We start from the raw sequence: 26,676 nt of genomic DNA, 5'->3' as shown, positions 1-26,676 counted from the left end.
CAGGTGGGCTGGGCTGGGGTCCCTCAGCGGTCCCCCTGGAGGGACCTGCTCCTAAAGTGGGACGGGCCACTCCTAGTCCTGTCACTGCCGCCTGGGTGGCCCCTGTGACCGTGAGTCTGAGGACACCATGGGTCACGGAGCCTGCGTGCCCAGTGTCCGGCCTGCCTCTCCCTCACTGTGGCCATCACCCTGCTGTCCCGACTCCACCCCTCTTGCTGGTCACTTCTGCCGCTCTGGCCCCTCGTCTTGTCAGAGCCACGAGCACGGCCCCTCCCTCCCACCGACCTCCACGGCCACTGGTCACTGGGCGGCGAGCAGTGCCTGGAGACACGGGAGCAGCGTTGTGACCGCTCACGGAGTCTCCAGCCACGGTAGGTCTCGCGGGGCCCCTCGGCCTAACAGCCTCCTTCCCTTGTAGCGGTCCCCTGCCCTGTGCCCCCTCCAGGACAGCCTCCTGTCCCTCTCCGTGCCCCCCGCCCAGGTGGGTCGGTCCCTCCCTCTGCTGCCCATCACCCCTCCCTGACCTGGCCTTGTTCTGGCCTCATCCTACCAACCCCCAAATCATTCGGAATCTATGGTGGGCTTGACTGGGGGTGTCCTGGAGGGTACCCCTCGGCCCTCCCCCAGACCACACCGCCCTCCCACGGGAAGGACGCCACCGTCCCAGAGCCCTCCCCCCTGGAGTCCCGGCTGAACTGACTGGACGCACAGACAGAATGCAGGAGGCAGGCCCTGGGCCTCCCCGAAGCAGGCGTGGCGGCCCCTCATTGGGGTGCCAGGGGCCCGGCCCAAGGCCCAGCTCAATTCCTGCCACGATCTCGACCTGCCTTCCGGGTCACCGAGCTCCAGCCAGAGCAGAGTCGGGCCCTCAGAGGGCTGCAGGGGACGGGGCCCTGAGCTAAGGACATGGGTTTTGCCTCCAGAGAGAGAAGCTCCTGCCAATGCATTCTGCCCCTGAGCTGGCCGGAGGCGGCCCGGGACTCACTGCAGGAAGCCGGGGTGGTCCGTGAGCCTGCGCAGCGAGAGGTCAGCACCTTCCCGGGCGTCCCCGGGAGACCCCGCTGGGCGTGCCTGAAACAGAGAGGGTCCGTGGTGGGGGTCCCGTCCGAGCCAGGGGCAGGGGGGAAGGAGGGAGCAGATGGCTCCTCTCGCCCTGCATCCTCAGGGAGCCCAGGACCCTCGGCAAAGGGACAGCATGAGAGGCAGGCCCTGTCGGCTCTGGAGCAGGCTGACAGTGGTGCCTCGGTCTACCAGAGACGGCCCTCACCTGGCTTCCCCCACTCCTAGGGCCAACCACAGCCCCTTGGTCTCCTCTGCGGGACTGCGGCTCCGGTCCCTGCCTGGGCGTTCGTGCTCTCGCTGCCGAAGTCTCCCTTGGGGCCAGACCTGCTCCTACACGCCTAGGACCCCACCTGGATCCCCCGAGCGCCTGCTGTCTGGGATCCCTGCCTGGACCTCATCGACGACGAACCCCTAGGATCCCCGATGGACCCTCAGATGCTTCCCATGCCCGGGACCGTCCCCCGCGTCGCACTTATGCCCGAAGACTCTGGTCCTTGTCTGGGCTGAACGGGCCCATCCTTGACTCGGGCCCCACGCCTGCAATGAGGGTCCGTCGAGTCGATGGGTCCCCTCTGGGCCTCACCTGGGTGTAATTGGCCAGGATGTGGGCCCGTTCCAAGGCCATCAGCGTCTCCAGGTCCTGGTTCATGGTGCTGCCAACCAAAAACATCCCGAGGGGACCCTGCATGAGAACCTCCAGGGCGTGTGCTCCCAGCGGGCAGATCCCCAGTCTGTCTGAGCCCAGAGTGGAGAGAACCCTGGGGCTCCAAGGGCCATGCTGGGTCAATGGATCCCACGTGGGCACTGCCTCCCCGGGCACTCCCGCCTCCAGACTCCCTTCCCAGCCACTGTCCCCAGCACGTGGTCACACAGAGAGCACGGTCCCTGCACCCCGTACCCAGGAGCACACGGGGGTCCGGGTTTCTCCGGGAATTGCTGACCTGATGCTTGGGGTGGTGTCCCCGAGCCCGGGGCCGGCAGCGCGAGGCTGGATGGAACGGCCGGCCAGCGAGTGTCCCTGCAGGCTTGGGGGGCATCGAATGTGACTCTGAGATGTGACAAGCTCATGGGACAACAGGGAAAAGCCCGTGAGCGGGACGTCCCCACATGAACACACGCCAGCAAGAGTCTGAACAGGCTCGCCAGCCGGCAGCCTGGGGTTTGGGAATTGCCCGAGGAGGGGCGGAGGGGAGAGCAGGAGGGACTCTGCTCCCTGGAGGGGAGGGGCTTGCGGGCGGGGGCAGCCCGCCCTCCACAGGGCTGTGGAAAGGCTGCCTGTGCCAGCTCACGGTCAGTGCTCGGGGGGTCGGGGGCTCTTGGCCACAGCCCTGGAGCCCGCAGGCCCCACAGCGGCCCGAAGGGAGCAGCTCACACTCACCTGTGACCTGTCGCTGTGGGAGCCGCGCCTGCTGTCTCCACAGGGCTTATGGGGGGAGCGCGTCCGCGAACGTGTGGCAGAGCCGGGAACCGAGAGGGCGAGCGTCGCCAGCTGCCGGCGGTCACGGAGCAGAGTGCGCGCCAGGCAGCGCTGGAGCCCTGGGGCGCAGCCGTTCTGCCGACAGCGGGCCCGTGGCATCCGTGCGGGCCAGCAGGGTTCTGTCTGCACTGAGCCCTTCACCCTGAAGGTCTTACTCCCCTGGAGGGTCTTGGCACGGTGGGAAGGGGGGCTTGGCGCCCTCCCACCATCCTTAGCTCCCATGCTCGGGCCCTCAGGGCACCCCCCTGCTTCGATGACCGGGTCACCAATGTCCTACCACCCCAAGGGTTGCCAGCGTGCATTTTGTACCCGAGAACATTTGAGGGGTTCCTGGGGTGCTTAGTCAGGTGAAGTTCCGACTCGATTTTGGCTCAGGTCCCGATCTCGGGGTTGTGGGAACAAGTCCTGTGATGGGCTTGGGCTCCGCGATGAGTCCGGCTGCCTCTCCCCCGGCTCACACCTGTAAGTGTGCCCTCCCTCTCTCATAAATAAATCAATCTTAAAATATTAACATTGAAGAACATGTGAGAAATCTTTGTCATCTTTGCAGAGGTGCCTTTATTTCTGGAGCAGCTGTATCCGTGCCTTTCACAGATCCATTGTGATTTCTATCCGAAACCTCTATTCTTGAATATTTACTGAAGCAGAGTCAACACACAATGTTACAGTAGTTTCAGGAGTCCAACTTAGCGACTCAGCAATTCTGTACATTCCACAGCGCTCCTCAGGAGAAGTGTCCTCATCATCTGTCTTCATACCGGTTATTACAACAACCTCTTCCCTATGCTGTACTTTTAAAATTTCCGTGACTTGTTTATTTTATAACTGGAAGTTTATAGCTTATAATATTCATCATCATTTTGCCCACCCACATCCCCTCTGGCAAATCAACCAATGTGATCCGTCACATTAACAAAGGACAAAAACCGTAAGGTCATCTCAATACTTACAGAAAAAGTGTTTGACAAAATACAGCATAAAAACACAGTGGGTTTTAATGAAATGTATATCAAAACAGTGAAGACCATGTACAAAAATCCACAGCTGACCTCATACACGACGGTGAAGAAACCATTTCCCCTAAGACCAGGAACGAGACAGGGAAGTCCCTTCTCAGCCCTGAAAGTTCCAGCTGCAGCAATCAGATAAGAAAAAGAATAGACCTCTGCATCGGTAGGGGGAGGTCAAACTGTTCCTATTTGCTGAAGACATGGTACTATAAATAGGAAACCTTAGAGACGCCATCAAAAACTGTTAGAACTAATGAGTGAATTCGGAACGTTGTGGGACACATGGGGCACCTGGGCTGGTGTCTGCCTTTGGCTCAGGTCATAAACCCAGAGTCCTGGTATCGAATCCTCCATTAGGCTCCCTGCTCAGCAGGAAGCCTGCTTCTCCCTCTCCCACCTCCCTGTTTGTGTTCCCTCTCTCGCTGTGTCTCTCTGTCAAATAAATAAATAAAATCCTAAAAAAAAGAAAAAAGAAAAGAAAAGAAAAAAAGAACAAACAAAGCCACAACAGTGTGGTTCTGGCAAAAGCCAGTGGAGCAGAAGAGAGAGTCCAGAAGGAAATGCACTATGATACGGTCAACTGATCTTTTTTTATTATTATTTTTTTAAGATTTTATTAAACTGATCTTTTTTAAAAAATTAAATTTAATTTTATTTAAATCCAATTAATTACCATATAGTGTAGTATTAGTTTCAGAGATAGGAGTCAGTGATTCATCAGTTGCATGTAACACCCAGTGCCCATTCCATCACGTGCCCTCCTTAATGCCCATCACCCAATTTCCCTGTTCCCCCACACTTTTACCCTCCAGTAACTCTCTCAGTTCGTTTCCTATGATTAAGAATCTCTTATGGTTTGTCTTCCTCTCTGGTTTCATCTTCTTTTATTTTTCCTTCCCTTCCCCTATTCTCCACTGTTTTTTTTTTAAGATAGTGTTTTATTTATTTTTAAAGATTTTATTTACTTACTTGACAGAGAGAGAGTGAGAGAGGGAACACAAGCAGAGGGGAGTGGGAGAGGGAGAAGCAGGCTCCCCACTGAGCAGAAAGCCCGATGGGGGGTTTGATCCCAGGACCCTGGGATCGTAACCTGAGCTGAAGGCAGAAGCTTAACAACTGAGCCACCCAGGTGCCCCTATGCTCCTCTGTTGTGAAATCATATAATTGCCTGCTCTGATTGACTTATTTTGCTTAGCACAATACCCTCTAATTCCATCCATGTCATTATAAATGGAAAGATTTCTTTTTTTGGATGGTTAAGTAATATTCCACCATATATATATTATCTTCTTTATCCATTCATCTGTGGATGGACATCTGGGCTCTTTCCATGGCTCGGTTGTTGTGGACATTGCTGCCATAAACATTGGGGTGCGGGGCCCCTTCAGATCATTCCATTTGTATCTTTGGGGTAAATACCCAGTCGTGCAATTGCTGGGTCCTCAGGTAGCCTTATTTTTAACTTTTTGCAGAACCTCCATATGTTTTCCAGAGTGGTTGCACCAGCTTGCATAAGAGAGTTCCCCTTTCTTTGCATCCTCACCAACATTTGTTGTTTCCTGACTTGTTAATTTTAGCCGTTCTGACTGGTGTGAGGTGGTATCTCACTGTGGTTTGTATTTCCCTGATGCTGAGCAATGGTGAGCATTTTTTCATGGGTCTGTTGGCCATTTGGGTGGCTTCCTTGGAGAAAGGTCTGTTCTTGACTACTGCCCATTTGTTGGTTGGATTATTTGGTCTTCTGTGTAGAGTTCAATAAGTTCTTTATAGATGTTTGACAATAGCCCTTTATCTGATAAGGCATTTGCAAATACCTTCTCAGAAAGGTACCATTCTGCTGGTTACCTTTTGGTTTTGTCAACTGTTTCCTTTGCTGCAAAAAAGCTTTTTATCTTGATGAAGTCCCAATAGTTTATTTTTGGCATTGTTTCCCTTGTCTTTAGAGACATGTCTAGCAAGAAGTTGCTGTGGTCGAGGTCAAAGAGGTTGCTGCCCATGTTCTCCTCTAGGATTTTAATGGGTTCCTGTCTCACATTTATGGGTTTATTTTTGTGTGTGGTGTAAGAAAATGGTCGTGTTTCATTCTTCTGCATGTGGCTGTCCAATTTCCCAACACCATTTGTTGAAGAGACTATCTTTTTTGCATTGGACATTCTTTCCTGCTTTGTCAAAGATTAGTTGACCATAGAGTTGAAGGTGCATTTTGGGGCTCTCTATTCTGTTCCAGGGATCTATGTGTCTGTTTTTGTGCCAGGACCGTACTGTCTTCGTGATTACAGCTTGGTAACAGAGTTTGAAGTCCAGAATTGTGATGCCGCCAGCATCACTGTTTCCTTCCTCAACATTCCTTTGGCTATTTGGGGTCTTTTCTGGTTCCATACAGATTTTAGGATTGTTTGTTCCAGCTCTGGGGAAAAAGTTGATGGTATTTTGATAGGGATTGCATTGACTGTGTAGGGGTGGTATTTTGATAGGGACTGCTCTAGGTAGCATAGGCATTTTGACAATGTTTGTTCCTCCAATCCACGAGCTTAGAATGTATTTCCATTTCTTTGTGTCTTCCTCCATTTCTGTCATCAGCATGCTGTAACTTTCTGAGGACAGATCCTTGGCCTCTTTGGTTGGGTTTATTCCTCGGTATCTGATGGTTTGGGCGCTATTGTAAATGCGATCGACTCCTTAAGTTCTCTTTCTTCTGGCTCATTATTGGCGTATAGACACGCAACTGATTTCTGGGCATTGATTTTATATCCTGCCACTTTGCTGAATTCCTGTATGAGTCCTAACAATTTTGGGGTGGAGTCTTTTGGGTTTTCCACCTAGAGTACCATGTCCTCGGCAAAAACTGAGAGTTTGACTTCTTCTTTGCCGATTCGGATGCCTTTCATTTCTTTTGGTTGTCTGCTCGCCGAGGCTAGGACTCGTAGTATTATGCTGAACAGCAGTGGTGATAATGGACAGCCCTGCCGTGATCCTGGGCTTAGGGGGAAGGCTCTCAGCTTTTCCCCATCGAGAATGGTATTTGCTGGGGGCTTTTCATATATGGCTTTGATGATACTGAGGTATGTACCCTCTATCCCTACCTTGTGGAGAGTTTTAATCAATAAAGGATGATGTACTTAGTCAAATGCTTTATCTGTATCTTTGAGAAGGATTGAATGGTTCTTGTCCTTTTATTTATGTAGTGTATTACACTGATTGATTTGTGGATGTTGAACCTTGCAGCCTGGATATAAATCCCACATGATCAGGGTGAGTAATTCTTTTAATGTACTGTTGGTTCCTATTGGCTAGTTTCTTGGTGGGTATTTTTGCATCCCTGTTCATCAGGGATATTTGTAACTCTCCTTTTTAATGAGGTCTTTGTCTGATTTGGGGATCAAGGTAATACTGGCCTTAGAGAAAGAGTTTGGGAGTTTCCCTTCCATTTCTATTTTCTGAAACAGCTTCAGAAGAATAAGTATTAATTCTTCTTTACATGTTCGGTAGAATTCCCCTGGGAAGCCATCAGGTACTGGACTCTTGTTTGTTGGGAGATTTTTTTTAAAGATTTTATTTATTTATTTGACAGAGTGATCATAAGTAGGCAGAGAGGCAGGCAGAGAGAGAGAGGGGAGGAAGTAGGCTCCCTGCTCAGCAGAGAGCCCAATGCGGGACTCGATCCCAGGACCCTGAGATCATGACCTGAGCCAAAAGCAGTTGCTTAACCAGCTGAGCCCCCCAGGTGTTCCTCTCTCTCAAAATTCTTTAAGCTGTTCTAGCTTTCCTGTCTTTGTAAGTTTGAGAATCAGCTTATTCATATCTATAAGAAGTCTTGCTGGATTTTGGTTGGGACTCAGCTAATTCATGTATCTTGTAAAGAGAACTGACGTCTTTACTATGTCAAATCTCTCAATCCCCGAACATGGTATGGTCTCCCCGTTCATTTAAGTCTTTTAACGTGTCTTCCCTCAAAATGCTGTAGTTTTCAACATAGAGATCCAGTCCATGTTTTTTGAAGATGCATACCCAAGTATTTGATCTATTTTGGAGCTATTGTGGATACTGTTTTTAAAATTTCTTTTTTCTAAATACAGTTTTTCTGCTGCAATCTTGCATCCCAAGACCTCACCAAACTTATGTATTAGTTATACAGGTTCTTCTCATAGATTCTTTGGGATTTCCCAATCATGTCATCTGTGACTACAAACAGTTTTTTTTCTTTGTTTTTCATGTGGGTACATTTGTTAATGTTTCATTAGACTGGCTAGGATTCCTGGTAGATGTTGAATGAGCCCCATAAGAGTAGACTTCTCTGTCTTATTCCTGGTTTCAGAGAATACTTCCAGTGCTTCACCATCACATATGATGTCACCTGCTCTGTATTTCTGTAGATGCCCCTTACTAGTTGACAAAGTGCCCCTCTATTCCCATTTTGCTGAAAGTTTTTTTTTTTTTATCATGAATTGGTGTTGGGGTTGTCAGATGCTTTCTATATCAACTGATAGGATGCATGATCTTTTTTCTTTAGATCATTAACATGATGCATTTTATAATGATACATTTTTAACTGATGAACGAACCTTGCATTTTCAGGATAAATGCCACTTGGTTGTGATGCATTATTCTTTTTCTATATTATAGCACTTGAATTCACTATATTTTGAAAGAAGATTTTCATTTGGCTCATAGAGATATTTGTCTGTAGTTTGCCCTTTAATTTCTTCCTTCTTCCTTTTCCACCTTCCGCCCTTCCCTCCCTCCATCTTTCCTTCCTTCTCTTGCTCTCTCTCCCTCCCTCCCTCCCTCTGCATCTTCCCTTTTTCTTTCTTTTTGTTTTCTTAGGTGAGGGTACCAGGGTAATGCTGTACTCAGAAGTTGGGATATAGTCCCTCCTGTTCTATTTTTCTGGAATAGACTGTGTATAGTTGGCTTACTTTCTTCTTTAAATGTCTAGTAGAATTTGCCCTTGAAATCATCTGCCCCTGGAGATTTTTCAGTAAGGGTAACTACAGGTTCAATTTTTAAAAAATTGTTATAGGGCTCTGAATTGTGCTTTACAGTAAATATGGATTTTGGTCTTCATCCAGGTTCCTGGCTCATAGCTCACAAAACCCTTGGAATTTCTAAGAGCAAAGGGCACGTCTTTTGTTACCACGGCCGGTCTCTGTCCTCAGTTCCTGAGCTCCCCTCACAGCCATGAAGGTGAGGTGGGTGTCCTGTTCTGCGTAACCAGCCCCTCTCCACCACATCTGGGTTCATGTCCATGAGGGGACTTTGGGAAGGCCCGAAGGGTGGGGGCTGGCTGCCGGGCAGACCAACTGTGATCAGAGGGTCGGGGTCTCCAGAGAACTCAAGAGGAGGGGTGCTCAGAGGGCTTCCCGGTCGGTGAACCACATGCCGGGCCCCTGGGCCCCAAGCTCCGGAGGCACAAGGGACCAGGGACCCTTGCCGACCTCCCCCTCTGCATCTCTGGGTCTGGCAGTTCACTCCGCTCCTCGAGCATCCTGCGGACGAAGCCCGCCGTCCACTCCGTCAGCTGGTCTTCCCCGTTCTGTGAGCCGCTCGCGCAAATGAATGGACCCGAGGGGGGGGTTGTGGGGACCCCCGATTCTCCGCGGGTCGGCAGCAGCACGGGACACGGCTGATTGCTGTCTCAGCGGGGGCTGCCTCAGAGGCCGGGGTCCTTCATGGAGCTCTCCTCAAGCAGGTACAGCCAGAATTGATTTCACTTGGTGGGCCACATGGCCGGTGCCTGTGAGAATTGAGTGTGTTCGTAGAAGATGTGGAGACACGCACACACACGCACACACACGCGCGCGGTAAGGACTGTTCTAGTTTCTCTTGCCTCTCAAGGGTGATCGCAAGTGTGTGGCTTTGAAGAATTGTTCCGTGTCATTGGTGTGGTCCAACTTATGTGTGTTGAGTTTGTGGTTCCTTCTTCCTCCTTCCATGTGTTCACGCACTGGAATGATTTCCTTTCTTTCCTAATATTGCCACATGATGTCTCCTGTCTTTTTTTCTTTCTGTCTTGCTAGCCGTTTCTCAATGTGCTGAGAAAAAGCGACTCGTGGAGGGACATACCGTCTCTCCATGGTTCACAACCTGCAGAACAGGATTCTGCTTTCATCGGGATGCAAACCTAGTTACTGAAGACCCGTGTGAGGTTAATGGACACTGAAGTCTGGCTGGCGGTTGCCTTCACGGTAAGACTGCAGGGTGGGATTGGATTAGGTGTTCCAAGGCCTCCCATCAGGTTTTCCAAGGGAGGGGTCAGTCCTGGGTGCTTGTGATTTGGAAACCATTGTGTCTATGTACAAAAGACTCAATAATAAGACACGTGTATATGTCCGCATTCCGTATGTATACCGAAACACCAGAATCTTAGGACTGTTCCGCTGAGCCACAGCACTGCCGGTGACTTACTCTCCTTCTATGTGTGTGTTTCCTGAAAGTTTATTCTAGAAAGTGTATTATTCTCATTATCTTAAAAGATGTGTTTTGGCGACGGCTTCTCATCATGGCGGACCCTAGAGATAAGGCGCTTCAGGACTACCGCAAGAAGCTACTGGAGCACAAGGAGATCGACGGCCGTCTCAAGGAGTTAAGGGAACAATTAAAAGAACTTACCAAGCAGTATGAAAAATCTGAAAATGATCTGAAGGCCTTACAAAGTGTTGGGCAGATTGTGGGTGAAGTACTTAAGCAACTAACTGAGGAAAAATTCATTGTTAAAGCTACAAATGGACCAAGATATGTTGTGGGTTGTCGTCGACAGCTTGACAAAAGTAAGCTGAAGCCAGGAACAAGAGTTGCTTTGGATATGACTACACTAACAATCGTGAGATATTTGCCAAGAGAGGTGGATCCATTGGTCTACAACATGTCTCATGAGGACCCTGGGAATGTTTCTTATTCTGAAATTGGAGGACTATCAGAACAGATTCGGGAATTAAGAGAGGTGATAGAATTGCCTCTTACAAACCCAGAATTATTGCAGCGTGTAGGAATAATACCTCCAAAAGGCTGTTTGTTATATGGACCACCAGGCACAGGAAAAACACTCTTGGCACGAGCTGTTGCTAGCCAGCTGGACTGCAATTTCTTAAAGGTTGTATCTAGTTCTATTGTAGACAAGTACATTGGTGAAAGTGCTCGTTTGACCAGAGAAATGTTTAATTATGCCAGGGATCATCAACCATGCATTATTTTTATGGATGAAATAGATGCCATTGGTGGTCGTCGGTTTTCTGAGGGTACTTCAGCTGATAGAGAGATTCAGAGAACTTTGATGGAGTTACTGAATCAAATGGATGGATTTGATACTCTACATAGAGTTAAAATGATCATGGCTACAAACAGACCAGATACACTGGATCCTGCCTTGCTTCGTCCTGGAAGATTAGACAGAAAAATACATATTGACTTACCAAATGAACAAGCAAGATTAGACATATTGAAAATCCATGCAGGTCCCATTACAAAGCATGGTGAAATAGATTATGAAGCAATTGTGAAGCTTTCAGATGGCTTTAATGGAGCAGACCTGAGAAATGTTTGTACTGAAGCAGGTATGTTTGCAATTCGTGCTGATCATGATTTTGTAGTACAGGAAGACTTCATGAAAGCAGTCAGAAAAGTGGCTGATTCTAAGAAGCTAGAGTCTAAATTGGACTACAAACCTGTGTGATTTACTGGAAGGTTTTTGATGACTGCATGACAGATACTGGCTTAATGTAAAACTAAAGTTAAGGAAAATAATGTATGTATTGGCAATGGTCTAATTAAAAACATATGAATAAAAGTAAGTATGAATAACATTGTAAAAATTAGTAATTCAGTAATTCTACTTTTAAGATTGGTACAGAAGAAATTTGTATGTTTGTTAATGTTGCATTTATTGCAGCAAAAGTTATAAGACTATGTTAAAGCTTTTCGTATTTGCTGTGTGAGCATTTTGTAAAACATTGAAAGTAGTTTGAAATAGTACGAGAGCATTTCTTATGACTTATTTTATATCATTTGTTTTCCTCATCCTGAAAAGTTGAATAAAATGTTTGATTCAGTTCTCCTAAAAAAAAAAAAAAAAAAAAAAAAGATGTGTTTTGGTTACAGGAGTGTCCGGTCCCAGCAGACATTGTCTTTCCATTTCCCTAGCGCTTCAGCCTCTGACACCAGAACCCTGGGCTCCAGTCATCCCTCAGGCCCAGGCAACAGCTCAGCCATTTCAGAAAAGCCCCGCATCCCACCACACGCGTGGACCGAAAGGCTGTGGGGAATATAGTGTTACTGTGTTTCCAGGATCAGATGAACTTGGGGGTGTGTCCATGTGTCCCCCGACTCCTGGAACTGCAGCCTGGGGTCTGCTGGGGGCCGGGCACACTGGCGAGTGCACCAGCTCTGACCCGGAGCCTCCTGGCCCGCGGCCGGAGGGGAGCTGCTGAGTCCTGCAGGCCGGGCGCTGGGCTTGGCGGATGCAGACTTCAGGTCGGGGCCCCAGCGCCTGAGCACGCATAGCCTCCACTGTGGCTTCCATGACTGCGGCAGGGGACTGCACCGTCTCATCTCCGGATTACGACCTCTGTACCCGCCTGCAATGTCTATCTTCCCTCACTCAGGAGAATACGGCCGAGTTCCCACGCTGACCCTTGTGGGCGCATGTGCACACGCACACACCCCAGGCAAATGTCTACACTGCACTGTCTGACAGGGGCACAACCCTCATGGGGCTTACGTGTTAGTTCTAGGGGACCACAGCTGGTCTAGGAGGAAGGGTATGGACAGGGCTCCCTTGACGTTGTAAGACAGCGGGCTGTTGCTGTTGGCTTGCTTCTCTGCATTTTCACTCATTGGACAATGAACTTCTATTCTCCAGGACACAAAAGGAATGATGACTGTGTGCAACTGTGTCAAGAGAGGCTACGCGGACGCAGCGAGGAGCACCGTGCGTGGCCTTAGTTCTGTTTCTGCAGCTGCCCAGTGAGAATGCCCCGGGTGTGGGACGTGGCTGGCGGAATTCTTTGTGTTCCTGCTGGTGTAGTCGCATTTCCTACAGCTTCTCCCCCTGCTCCTGGAATGGTCTGTAGATCACCCCGGTTTCCGCCAGTTTGTCAAGTGTTGTCCCTGAGCGGTAGTGTCTTGGGACATTTGGGGTTTCCTTGTGGACACTTTTCTCACCATTTTTAAAAGATTTTATTTATTCATTTATTTGTCAGAGAGAGAGAGAGTACGCACAAGCAGGCAGAGAGGCAGGCAGAGACAACGAAGGAAGCAGGCTCCCCGCCAAGCAAGGAGCCTGATGCGGGACTCGATTCCAGGACCCTGGGATCATGACCTGAGCTGAAGGCAGCGGCTTAACCCACTGAGCCACCCAGGCGTCCCTCTCACCATTTTTAAATACATAAATTTAAACATAGTCAAAGAACGTACCTTCATGTTTGTCCGCATCAGCATCAAGGCAGTGATCTAAACCACCGCCTCCCCGGAAGCCATCACAACGCAGAGCCCGGCTCCCTGGGTCCCTGGGGAGGGACAGCACTGCCCCCACACCGCTGTCCATCAGCATGGCTGGCCGCTGGTGGGATCGTGGAGTGACAGGGACTCTCACTGGCACTGGGGGCACGACCTCCTGCAGCCACTCTGGGTTCGGTTGGGTGGATTCTTCCAGAATGACACATCCTCTTCCTGAGGGACCCCGTTGCCAAACTCTGAACCACTTGCCAGCTGCAGCAGAAGACTTATGTCCACCAAAACCCACATTGGACATGGAGAACAGCTTATTCCCAACTGCCGAGACCTGGACCACCGAAGGCTATTTTCAGTCCATGCGGGAAACAAGCGGTGACCCATGTGGACAGCAGAAGGCTACTCAAGGGTAAAAGGGATGAGCTCTGAAGCGCAGGGGGTGGGGTGGGGGATCTCAGAAGAGCAGACCCAGCAGGGGGGCCGGGGGGATGGGCTGAGCAGGCGCCAGGGATGTTCAGGGCAGTGAGACGCTTTGGTATCATACTGTCCTTGTGGACATGGGACACTGCGCCTCTGTCAAAACCTAAAGAGCTTCAGTGGATGCAAATTAGAGAAAAGGAAGGAAGCCGGGACCTCGGGGACCCCAGGGAGCATGGCCAACGGTGCAAGGCTCGCGGCATCACACCTGCGTGAGGCCACCCCAGCGACGGGGCTGGAGTCTGCAAGGCTCCAGGCAAAGCATGAACACACGAGCCCTAGGCTCTCGGAGACGCAGGCGCTTCCCGCGGGGGTCTGACCAGCTGCGCCGCTGCCGCACGCACCCTCTGGGGTGAGGGACCGAGTTAGTGGCCGGCGGAGGCTGGGGACTTGGGGTGTCCCTGTGGCGTAGGGGCGACAGGGAGTCGGAGGGAGAACGGTCCAGGAGATGACGGCTGGGAGCTGGAGGCACCGGCTTAAGGTGGACCCCGAGGGTCACACAGGGACACGGTTCAATCCGAGTACGTGCACGGGCAGCACAGGCGCACGCACAACCCTCCGCAAGGCACGGAGGAAAGTCTACACATGACCTTTGACTCCCCAGAACCGTCAGTGCTGGCGGCCCCCTGTCGCCGCAGCCCCCTGCCCCCGGCGCCCGCAGAGCGCATGAAGGCCCCAGGGGCGTGTCCGCGCGCGCCGCGGAGAAGACGTTCTGGGCAGATGATGAGGAAGAGCCGGAGGACCGACCGCGCGGAGGGGAGCGCACGGGGAGCCGCGCACGGGGAGCCCCTCCAGCCCCAGCCTCCCAGAGCCCGGGGGCGCACGGAGCGCACGGGGTTCTCCCAGAACTGACACCGCGCGCCCTCCAGCCGCCCCCGCACCGTTCCCGCAGCGGGCCCGGCACCCCCGCCGCTGCCCTTCCCCGGGGCCGGCAGGAGCTGCCACCCCGGGAGGACGCGGGGAAGGGGCCCCTGTGCCCTGTGTGCGGGAACGCGCGCCGGATCTACCGCTGTGCTAAACCCACGGTCGCTCCTCCGAAAATAAACAACGGATCTACCCTGTGGCCCGGCCTGGCCAGTCCGCTGCTGGGTGTGGAAGCGAGGATCTGAGCGGCCCTGCACTTGCTGCGTCGCCCGAGGGCCCGTCCCCAACGCGCGGATAAAGAGAACCGGGCTAGGCCTCTGCCGGAGACTACTCAGGAAAAGGAACGAAGTCCTGTCACTGTGACCACACGGATGGACCCTGGGGGCATAAAGCCCAGGGAGAGGCGTCACATAGAGAAGGACAAACACTGGGGGAGTTCAGCCGCCTGGGGGAGCTACAAAAAAACCAAAACAAACCAACCGAGGGAAAACCAAACGGACTCTTGAACACAGAGAACATACATCCTGGTGCCCAGGGGGGACGTCGTGAGGGACCGGGCAGAATAGGGGACGCAAACATCCAGTTGTAAAGTCAGGACCTCCCAGGGATGGGGAGGGCAGCACAGGACAGACCGCGACACTTCCCTGGGGGGCGCAGAGGAGTGCACAGAGCTATCGAACCCCTGATCCTCCTGAATCTAAGCAAGACGGAGGCAGGAGGACACAGAGAAAAAGAATCCACACCAGTGGGCAGCGCCTCACTCCCCCAAGAAGGAAACGAGAGGCCTCAGAGGGAAGCAGGCCCATTTCAGGCCGCAGGCAGCTCTGGTTCTGATTGTTTTCTGATTGTAAAACCAACCCTATGGGAACAGAAATCGGACGGGCTCAGGTGCAGACAGCAGTCAAGGACAGTCCTTGACGTCCCCGGCGTGTCCTCCCTGGCACCCGAGACTGGGGATCGAGCCGCTGACGGGGAATGAAGGTGGGCCCTGAGAGCCTATGCAAGGGGTCAGAGATTTCCGGGAAGGAGGTGAAGCCGTCTGGGGAAAGCAGCACAGTACAGTGAGTTCCGGCCTTCGGGAGCAGCGCAGCAGCGCTAGGAAAGGCCGTCTCCCGGCTGAGCCAGAGCGTCTGCACACGCGTGTGACCATCACACCGCGGGCTGGAGAGGCGCCAGGGGCTCTGGGGGCCCTCGGGGCTTCTGCACACACTCACGGACCCTGCAGAGGGAGCGGCAGCAGACATGAATGCTGACCGGCTGGAAACCACAAAAGATTTTCTTTCTTTCTTTGGCAGAGAGAGAGAGCAAAGGAGGGGAAGGGTCAGAGGGAGAAGTAGACTCCCCACTGAGCAGTAGGGTTCCATCCTGGGACTCCAGGACCGTGACCTGAGCTGAAGGCAGACGTTTCACTGACAGAGCCCCCCAGGGACTCCAAATCCTGCTGTCCAGTTGTGTCATCACGAGAACGAGGTTCGGAGCCCTTGGCTGTGGATCGGCCCGTGGCTCCAAGTCTCCTTTTGGCTCCCAAAGGGCAAGTAGAAAGGGGTCGGCAGATACGGTGTGACGGGAGACAGTCACCCCTAACAGCCTCGATTCTAGGTGACGCCACGCTGAGGCTCAGGAATCGGGGCGAGAGTCCGTGAGTGACGTCTCCCTGCCCGTGTCCTGTTTAGGGAAAGTCACGGGCCCCAAACGGGGTCACCTGGGCTGGGTCACGTCAGTACCCTGAGGCTCAGTTGCCCGTTGGCCTCTTCCAAGCTCCCCGAGAAGTGTAGTCTCCACTGGTCAGCCCCACGGAGGTCATCCCTCCCACGGCCGCTCTCCATCCCCAGAGGAAGATGAGCTGGTTCCCCCAATAAGTCCCTTTTGTCCCCAAATGAAGGTGACCTCATTCCAAATCCTCTCTTTTCTGTGTATGACGACCGTGTCCTGCCGCCACACACCTTCCCCTCCCCTCGCCCTCTGTAGCGCTCCTCCACCCGGGAGACGGAAGGCCGCCCTGTCAGGAACGGTGACAGCGGACCCCATTGCTAGGGTCTGTCCTGGCGCCCTGGAGGGGCCTGTCGAGCCCCTCTGGCTTCATGCCAACTTGACCTTCTCTGCTGGTCTCCCTGGGCCCCCAGCCACTGGCCCTGACCCAGTGATGGGCTTTCCCTTCTCTGGCCGACAGCGAATGCCAGCTGTGCCCAGGGCTCAGCTCTGGGTCCACTCCCCACAGGCGTAAATAAGCACCAGCTTGCGATCTGTCTCCACTTCGCCAGTAGCTAAATCACTGGGCATCTCGTGAGCATCCCGGAACCCCTACAGTAAGTCCATCCCAGCTCCAGCTGGCTCTGCTTGGCCCTCCTGTTTGGGAGGCCATGTCCTTAGCTACTCCGGCGGACACCCTGGAGTGTCCCGTCCTCTCATCCTGAAAGCCAATCCCTCGACACCGTCACTCATCTGTACCTCCAAAATACCCCTGGACACCCTGGGCCAGACCGCCATGACCTTTACTTCCAGGGGTTGCCCCTGCTCTTGGACAGAACCCAAGTTGTGCACTGAAGCTCGAGAGAGGGTCTGCAAACGTGCAGGCCTGACTGACCCATTTCTACCCTTGCTGGACCCTGGGGGACATTGGGGGGGGCCTCCCATGGAATGGAAGGACTCCGGTGGGGGGTGGGGGGGTTCCTGGGAGATGAGGTGGGGTTCCAGAGGAACAGGGTGCTCCCAGAGGGCTGATGGAGGTTCAGGGAGGTACCTTCAGGGACATGTCAAGGGACTCTTAGAGGGAAGGGGAGCTCCTGGAGAACAAGCAGCTGTTGGTGGGGGGTAGGGTGCTCCCCGTCGATGGGAGGGGTCCAAGGAAACAGGGAGATTGGAGGGGATGGTGGGGTCCAAGAGGACGAGCTATGTCTCAGAAGGCGATGAAGGCAACACGGGGAAGCCTGTGGAAGGTGCCACGGGATCCGACCCGACCAGGCCCCAAACAGGGTGCCACATTTGGCTCTGCCTCCATCCCTTCCTCTTTCCCATCCTAAGTGGGATGAGGTCCCCTCCCTGACCTTCATCACAGCAATGCTGCACCTGTGGTTGGAGTGGTTTACCTGTACCTTGAACACTCAGGCAGGGGCAGCTCAGAGCAGATCTGAGTTTGGCTGGAACCGTAGATCAGTGTGATGTATCTTATGCATCGGTGTCATGATGCTGCCAGTAAACCCTTTGTCCCGAACAACAAATGTATTCCCCTTTCTGTCTCCTTCCCAAGAGGGTGGGGTAAGGGCCCATGTCAACCAGGTACCTGGTGGATACTCTGAGTCACGCATCAAATCAATAACTCCCAAAGGCACAGGCAAGGTGAGTTGCATCTGCTTCTCAGAAATGTGTATTTCTGGGCCTCCCAAGGACTTTCAGTATAATCCCAAGTATGGGTTGCATTTTCTAATCTTGAAAAGAGGAAGGTGGCCCCATGTCCTGAGATGGTGAACAGAGGCTCAGATCAATGGCCTGCTGCGAGTTAGAGAGAGCACAGGATTAAGACAAAATACACACACCGATTAAACTGCTACCAAGACAGTGATGAACTATGCTGGTGAGACCCAGAAGAAAGTTCAGCCCAAGAGATAATCTGCTAATTCAGAAGACGACAGCCAGGAGTCTGACCAGAACTTTCTACAGAGTCCCATGGACGTGAGAAGAGAACCAACTTCAGAAACTGTGCTGAGGAAGATGGGCCCCAGTCAGTTCTCCAGGTGTTGGCTGCATCCTGGAAGAGACAGAGCAGATCCAACAAGCAGAAAGGGAACTGGCCCTGGTATGATGGAAGCTTGGCCTCAAGTGACCCAAACTCACTGTCAGGGTTGAGTCACCTGGTGATACTGGAACTCCTAGTCTAGCGGTCTGCCCCAGCAGAAGGCAGTACCCAGTTCATCATCCAATCATCTGATTCTCTGTGATTAACAGAAAATATGCAATACTCAATCAAAAGTACTTTGGCGCACCAGTAAACTTAAGGTGAGAGGACAAAGAACAGGTGATAGAGATGACCCAGCAGAGACACACGTCAGTATCATCAAAGCCATGTATGAAGAGCCCCCAGCAAGTACCATTCTCGGTGGGGAAAAGCTGAGAGCCTTCCCCCTAAGCCCAGGATCACGGCAGGGCTGTCCATTATCACCACTGCTGTTCAGCATAGTACTACGAGTCCTAGCCTCGGCGAGCAGACAACCAAAAGAAATGAAAGGCATCCGAATCGGCAAAGAAGAAGTCAAACTCTCAGTTTTTGCCGAGGACATGGTACTCTAGGTGGAAAACCCAAAAGACTCCACCCCAAAATTGTTAGGACTCATACAGGAATTCAGCAAAGTGGCAGGATATAAAATCAATGCCCAGAAATCAGTTGCGTGTCTATACGCCAATAATGAGCCAGAAGAAAGAGAACTTAAGGAGTCGATCGCATTTACAATAGCGCCCAAACCATCAGATACCAAGGAATAAACCCAACCAAAGAGGCCAAGGATCTGTCCTCAGAAAGTTACAGCATGCTCATGACAGAAATGGAGGAAGACACAAAGAAATGGAAATACATTCTAAGCTCGTGGATTGGAGGAACAAACATTGTCAAAATGCCTATGCTACCTAGAGCAGTCCCTATCAAAATACCACCCCTACACAGTCAATGCAATCCCTATCAAAATACCATCGACTTTTCCCCAGAGCTGGAACAAACAATCCTAAAATCTGTATGGAACCAGAAAAGACCCCAAATAGCCAAAGGAATGTTGAGGAAGGAAACAGTGATGCTGGCGGCATCACAATTCTGGACTTCAAACTCTGTTACCAAGCTGTAATCACGAAGACAGTACGGTCCTGGCACAAAAACAGACACATAGATCCCTGGAACAGAATAGAGAGCCCCAAAATGCACCTTCAACTCTATGGTCAACTAATCTTTGACAAAGCAGGAAAGAATGTCCAATGCAAAAAAGATAGTCTCTTCAACAAATGGTGTTGGGAAATTGGACAGCCACATGCAGAAGAATGAAACACGACCATTTTCTTACACCACACACAAAAATAAACCCATAAATGTGAGACAGGAACCCATTAAAATCCTAGAGGAGAACATGGGCAGCAACCTCTTTGACCTCGGCCACAGCAACTTCTTGCTAGACATGTCTCTAAAGACAAGGGAAACAATGCCAAAAATAAACTATTGGGACTTCATCAAGATAAAAAGCTTTTTTGCAGCAAAGGAAACAGTTGACAAAACCAAAAGGTAACCAGCAGAATGGTGCCTTTCTGAGAAGGTATTTGCAAATGCCTTATCAGATAAAGGGCTATTGTCAAACATCTATAAAGAACTTATTGAACTCTACACAGAAGACCAAATAATCCAACCAACAAATGGGCAGTAGTCAAGAACAGACCTTTCTCGGGGCGCCTGGGTGGCTCAGTGGGTTAAAGCCTCTGCCTTCGGCTCAGGTCATGATCCCAGGGTCCTGGGATCGAGCCCCGCATCGGGCTCTCTGCTCAGCGGGGAGCCTGCTTCCCTTCCTCTCTCTCTGCCTGCTTCTCTGCCTACTTGTGATCTTTCTCTGTCAAATAAATAAATAAAATCTTTAAAAAAAAAAAAAAAGAACAGACCTTTCTCCAAGGAAGCCACCCAAATGGCCAACAGACCCATGAAAAAATGCTCACCATTGCTCAGCATCAGGGAAATACAAACCACAGTGAGATACCACCTCACACCAGTCAGAACGGCTAAAATTAACAAGTCAGGAAACAACAAATGTTGGTGAGGATGCAAAGAAAGGGGAACTCTCTTATGCAAGCTGGTGCAACCACTCTGGAAAACATATGGAGGTTCTGCAAAAAGTTAAAAATAAGGCTACCTGAGGACCCAGCAATTGCACGACTGGGTATTTACCCCAAAGATACAAATGGAATGATCTGAAGGGGCCCTGCACTTCAGATCATTCTTCCTGTTTATGTTATGTTATGTTATGCCAATGTTTATGGCAGCAATGTCCACAGCAACCGAGCCATGGAAAGAGCCCAGATGTCCATCCACAGATGAATGGCTAGAGATGTGGTTCATATACACAATGGAATATTACTTAGCCAGCCTCGCAAAAAACGTGAAATCTTTATTTGTAGTGACATGGATGGAACTGGAGGATAGTAAGTTAAGTGAAATAAGTCAATCAGAGAAAGACAATTATCACATGATCTCACTGATATGTGGAATTTAAGATGCAAACCAGAGGATCACAGGGGAAGAATGGAAAAAAATAAAACAAGACAAAACCAGAGAGGGAGAAAGTATAAGAGACCCTTAATCATAGGAAGCAAATGGAGGGTTGCTGGAGGGGTACGTGGGTGATGGACATTAAGGAGGGCATGTGATGTCATGGGTACTGGGTATTATATAAGACTGATGAATGCCAGGCCTGTAGCTCTGAAAGAAATAATACCTTATACCTTAATTAATGGGATTTAAGTTAAAAATGGTACAAAAGAGAAATAACCTAACAGAGATGCAGATAATGCCATTATCAGATAAGGACTTTAAAATAACTATACTAGGGCGCCTGGGTGGCTCAGTGGGTTAAGCCGCTGCCTTCGGCTCAGGTCATGATCTCAGGGTCCTGGGATCGAGTCCCGCGTCGGGCTCTCTGCTCAGCGGGGAGCCTGCTTCCTCCTCTCTCTCTCTCTCTGCCTGCCTCTCTGCCTACTTGTGATCTCTCTCTGCCAAATAAATGAATAAAATCTTTAAAAAAAATAAAATAAAATAACTATACTTAGTATACTTCATTAAGTATCCAGTCAAATGATAAAAATTAACTAATTTGGTTAGGTGGGAGATTTGGAAACACAAACAAACTAATGGAAATTCCAATACAAGAAAAATAGCATGATTAAACTTAAGGACTCAACGGAGGAGACGGACAACAGACTCAATGCAGATAAAGAAAGGTGGTGAACCAGAAGGCTGGTCAAAGGAAATGACTGAGCCTGAAATGGAGAGTCAGAAGGCTATAAAGGCTAGTGAAGAATGTAAGAGACATGTGAGGAGAGGGGAAGGGTAGAGCATGTATTTAGCTGGATTCTTAAATGAGATCAGAAAGAGAGGGGGTGGGGTGCCTGGGGGGCTCAGTTGGTTAAGCATCTGCCTTCAGCTCAGGTCATGATCCCAGAGTCCTGGGATCGAGGCTTGCGTCAGGCTTTCTGCTCAGTGGGGTGTCTGCTTCTCCCTCTCCCTCTGCCCCCCACTCATGTTCTCTCTCTTGCTCATTCATTCTCTCTCAAATAACAAATAAAATCTTAAGAAATAAAAAGAGAAAGGGGCATCCAAAATATCTGAAGAAAGAAGAGCTGAGAATGTCCCCAAACTGATGAAAGGTATCAAGCTACATATCCTAGAAGTACTTTGTGCCTCGAGAAGGGTAAGTCAGGGTGAGGCACAGCGAGGCGCAGCCCAGTGAATGTGAAACTGAAGACAGAGAGGAACTCTTGCAGCACCCGCAAAGACATGCCTCCTTCAGAGCGTGACAGGAAGGCTGACAGGAAGTAGAAAAGCAGGAAGACAACAGAGTCCCGTTTTTAGACTACTGACAGAAATGACTGCCAACCTACAATTCTATACCCAGTAATGAATATCCTTCAAAAGTAGAGGGCACACCAAGAAATTTTCAGAAAAGCAAAAACTGCAGTATTTATCACCAGTAAACTTTCATGTCAAGCGACACAGTAGAAGGTGTTCTTCAGGCAGGAAAAAAAAAAAAAAGAGCAACCCCCGATGGAAGTAGAAAGATGCCAGGATTGAAGAGCAACAAAATTCTAAATGAATACTGACTACATAACTTAATAATAACTTATTTACTTATTATTTACTATTAATTATCATTAGTCACAAATAAAGACAAAATGCTCTAAGGTCCTAGGATTGTCCAGGGAGTGGCTAAAGTATAAGCTTATGTTAAGCTTTAATAAGTCAAAGACACATGTATAATCATAGAGTAACTACTAAAATAATACTAAAACAATGCAAAACTACCAAAGCAGAGAAAATGGTAAAATAAAAACCCAGAAGATGGCAAAAGAAAAAAAAAAAAAAGAGAAAAACAGAAACATAGAATAGGCAGAAAAAACAAAACGCCCAAAATATATCAGTGATTAAATTAAATGTGAATTTTCAGTCTAAATTTTCCAATGAAAAGCGCGATCATCAGACTAGGGAAAAAAAAAAAAAACCAGAAGTCAACTACATTCCAATTCTAAGAGAACACCTTAAATAAAAGAATCTAGAAGGGTTAAAAGTCAGGGAATGGAAAAAAACAGCATGTAAGCCCTACCCCAAGGAAGGCTGGTACGGCTGTGTCTTCGGAAACACACCTCACAACCAGCGTCCCGAGAGATGACTTCCCTGATCCGTCTCAGCTGCTGACTCGGGCCACAAATGGGCAGAGCTGTGGCGGGCTGCTGCGGCCACCTGCTCGGTCCAGGGGAGTCCCAGGGGGCTGGACAAAGCTCCTGGCCAGGTTTGCCAACGCCGCTGCTGAACCAGCGTGGGGAACTGATGATGAGAGAAGCCAAAAACTGCAGACACGAAGGTTTGGGAGAGAGGCAGCCCTTTATTTCGGGTGCCGGCTACACGGGAGGTGGCGGGCTCAGGCCTCAACATCCTACCTCTCTGCTGGCAAGACAGACCCCGAGGGTTTTACAGGGAAAGGGTCGGGGGTACGTGCAGGAGAGCAGGCACGGTGCCCGTGATCCCGGGGTGGGGACAGCTGGGACGCATTCAGCGTGAGGTCCTGGTTGAGGAGGGGACATGGGGCGGGTGTCTTCTAGGCTTCCGCTGCTCAGGGCTTTTCCGGCCTGGCGGGTGGAAGCTGCCGTCCTTGCTTCAGGCAAGCGTGGCAAGAATCAGGAAGATGGGTTTCGGCTGGGGTTCGAGCTAAGTGCTCGGCCTGTTTCTGTTGTAACTGCAGCAGTCGGTGAGCCAGCGGCCTCGCTGGCACAAGGAGGAGCATCTCAGAGGGGAGAGAGTCCGTTTGTTGGGATGCTGAGATGATTTAAGATATGGGCTCTTGACATAGTCTAGAAATAGAAAAGCACAAACACAATAGAACTGAAGAGACACAAACGCGATTGGGGCAGAGAGTCAGTATTCCTCTCACAACAGTTCACAAGACAAAGGAATCCCCCAAAGGTGTAGATTTTTTTTTTAAAGATTTCATTTATTTATTTGACAGAGAGAGACCGCAAGGAGGCAGAGAGGCAGGCAGAGAGAGAGAAGGAAGCAGGCTCCCCGCTGAGCAGAGAGCCCGATGCGGGGCTCGATCCCAGGACCCCGAGATCATGATCTGAGCCGAAGGCAGAGGTTCAAGATGTAGATTTTAACCAAAGATTCACAAATGTTAATGTCATGACTGACATTCGTATGACAAAAACCATCACAGAAAGAAACAGAAAAATCTGAATGTTTCTAGAAGTACTAAGGAAATAGAATGTATGATGTAAAAACTTCTTAAGAAGAAAACAAAGAATTTGCTAATGGGTTTTAACAAACACTTAAGGAATAGCTAGCACCAATATTACATGAATGCTTAGAAAAGACAGAAAACGCGGCAACTTTTCCCAGCCCGCATTAAGAGGCCTCCACAGCCTCGATACCCAAACAACCGTCTCGGATATATACTCAGGAGAAACGCTCACGTACCCTCGGTGAAGGACATGTGGGTTCATAGCATGGCTACACATAATAGCCAAAACCCAGTCTTTCGGAAGCACTCAGCTGTACATCGGGAAGGTGTGTGCCCGCCGTAGGAAACATGGCAGGGACACCCACTAGACCACGCCTGCTCACAATCAAACGGGTGGCTGTCACTCACTCGCACAGCTGTTCAGCAAAGAAGATACCGTGCAGTAGACTTCCATTTCTATAACGCTTAAAAACAGGCAAAAATGAGCCCGTGGAAGCAGAGATGGGAGGGTTATTCTAGACCCCTGAGCCTTTCCTCCCTGCCACATGCGTGCAAGCATCCCCGGGTACAGAGTGGCCCCCCACGTCCCTGAGGTAACGGACGGAGACTGTTGGCGCCCTCCTGTGAGCAGGCTGCTGCTTCCAGTGTCGCTTAGGGTCTGACCCGGGGTCTTCGAGGAATGGCACATCTTTGCAGCGTTTACACGCAGGAGGGAAAAGGATGTCATCCCTGTGCCAGGACCTCCGTACCAGTGCAGGACACAGGACTCCCGAAGCCACGCTGTCCCCTTGACTGGCTGCTTCCTTGCTGTAGGACTGAAACCATCCACTTAAAGCCAAATCCTCTCCCTTGTGGCAAGGAGCCTGAGCCTGAAGAGGGTGGGTATGCCCAACTTCCCCTACACCTGCCCCATCATGAACTTCGTCCTGCCCAAGGATAGAACCGAGTCCACAGATCAGAGGGAGCTCTGCACTCCAGAGCGCAGGTCTGCGGTGTAATTACAGTCAGTGACACAACGCGGGCACACGAACAGAGCAGCCTCGCCCTCCGACGGTCCTCCTCCACCCTAAATGGGTTGTAGCTCACTTGAGGGGAGGTTGGGGGAAAACCCAGTGTGCTTTTATGTTCACAACGTGCATTTTTCTGTATGTGCCTCACATTTCAATAAACAAGACATTTTTTAAAGGAATACATTTACAGAAGTAGAGTAGGAACAGGGACGTCACCCAAAGATACTCCTGGGCAACGTCTCTCAAACCCATCCTGGGGCTTCTCTCTTCAGCCTCTCTGTTCCTGTTTCCTGAGACCCTCTATGCTGAGACGCTGCAGCAGGCATTGAGGACAAGGCAAAACAGACCCAGAGGCACGCATTTCAGAAGACATATCGTTCAGTGGGGACAAGCATATGGGGCAGGTGGAAAGTGATCCAGAGGACAGACTGCATCCTGGAGATGTGCAAGAGTCGTCCCCTCTGGGAGGGGACGAGGGGAAACTGGGGGAGTCCTTCTACATACCACAACTACCAAATCCCACATCAGCTGAGCTGAGTTTAAAAATAAAAATGTGGCCTGCCTTGTGGGCCACATTCTGTGTGGGAGGGGGTACAGCCACATGTATGGTGGTGGTCTCCACGCCCGGCTTCACAGGGGTCTCGAAGTCGACAACACATCCCCCAAGCTCCTCACTGGTTCTCACAAAGGGGACCAAACAGTCTTAGGGCCAAAGATTTGTTTCAAGTAGTTCTCTTTATCAATTACAAGAATTTCAGGAAACAAATCTAAGGGGTTATGGCATAGAAAGATATAAAATGAAAGTAGGGGCGCCTGGGTGGCTCAGTGGGTTAAAGCCTCTGCCTTCGGCTCAGGTCATGATCTCAGGGTCCTGGGATGACGTTTGGCGTCCGACTCTCTGCTCAGCGGGGAGCCTGCTTTCCCTTCCTCTCTCTCTGCTGCCTCTCTGCCTACTTGTGATCTCTGTATGTCAAATAAATTAATAAAATCTTTAAAAAAAATAAAATAAAATGAAAGTAGACCATTTCAGCAGCTTTCCGAAAAACTAACTGTTGTGGTAGTCCAGGGAGCCAGTGCCTGAGTCAGCCCAGTGGAGCCCTTCCGGTGTCCGGTGATGAATTCTAAGCCTCACACCAGATTCCCACTCAAAGTGCCTTGTTTTGTGCGGCATGAATTTGCATCATGTCTTTGGAGCCCTGTGTGTCGGCGTCTACCTGCACCGCGTCTGGGTTCCTCACTGCTCAGAGGGAGGGACTTGGGTGGCGCTGGTGTCCGGAAGAAAATGATGGTGCCGTTCACCACGGGGAAGGCCACTCCAGGTCAGCTGGTTTCAGGCCCTGTTCGCCACCATCTCCTGTAAAGGTCACCGGAGGAGCGGCTGTCTGTGGTCTCATTACCGGCTCTGGGATGCAGTTCCCGTGTTTGCAAACTTGATCTGCCAAAATGTCAATTCTGAGAACTGGGGACCGGCCCACCACTTTCTCCTTGATAAGCACCCAAAATGAAGTCACAGCATTTAGGGACCCCAGCGCGTAAGCGTTGTCCGTGCAAGCACACCTGGACTGGGTGCTCGGACACCGCACTCACTCCGGGCCCCGCCCCGACAGGGCTCCACTAGGATTTCCTCTTAGACACAAGGACAAGAGACGGCAGGACTGGACGCGCGGGGCAGCAGGCGGCTCTAACCGATGCGGGTTTCTCCCTCCTCTGAACAACCCGCTGCGTCACGCCCGGATGCCCGGGACCTGTGCTGCCCCGAGGGATGTCCCACCTGTGGCTCCAGCCGCCGCTTGGCCCGGCTCGGCCCTCCGTCCTCCGGGCGCCCGCAGGGACGCGGGCCCGCAGAAGGGCTCCCAGAGCGCGGG

General features: G+C 50.8%; 1 protein-coding gene and 1 long non-coding RNA gene across 2 annotated transcripts; one reads left to right on the top strand and one right to left on the bottom strand.

Moving 5' to 3' along the window:
- Window positions 1–10,038: 10,038 nt before the first annotated feature.
- LOC122914576 (26S proteasome regulatory subunit 10B-like) lies at window positions 10,039–11,535 on the top strand. The gene has a single exon (XM_044261210.1). It carries the CDS (start codon window positions 10,049–10,051, stop codon window positions 11,216–11,218), a length of 1,170 nt encoding a protein of 389 aa, XP_044117145.1. The 5' UTR covers window positions 10,039–10,048; the 3' UTR covers window positions 11,219–11,535.
- Window positions 11,536–22,929: 11,394 nt separating this feature from the next.
- Window positions 22,930–26,576, bottom strand: LOC122913217. The gene is made up of 2 exons (XR_006385706.1): window positions 26,026–26,576; window positions 22,930–23,415 (listed from the first exon to the last, which is right to left on the bottom strand). It is a non-coding gene; the product is annotated as an uncharacterized LOC122913217 (long non-coding RNA).
- Window positions 26,577–26,676: the final 100 nt, after the last annotated feature.

This window comes from Neovison vison, chromosome 7 (genome assembly GCF_020171115.1).
Source record: "Neovison vison isolate M4711 chromosome 7, ASM_NN_V1, whole genome shotgun sequence".
NCBI lineage: Eukaryota > Metazoa > Chordata > Mammalia > Carnivora > Mustelidae > Neogale > Neogale vison.
This window is presented reverse-complemented; position numbering and strand designations above follow the sequence as displayed.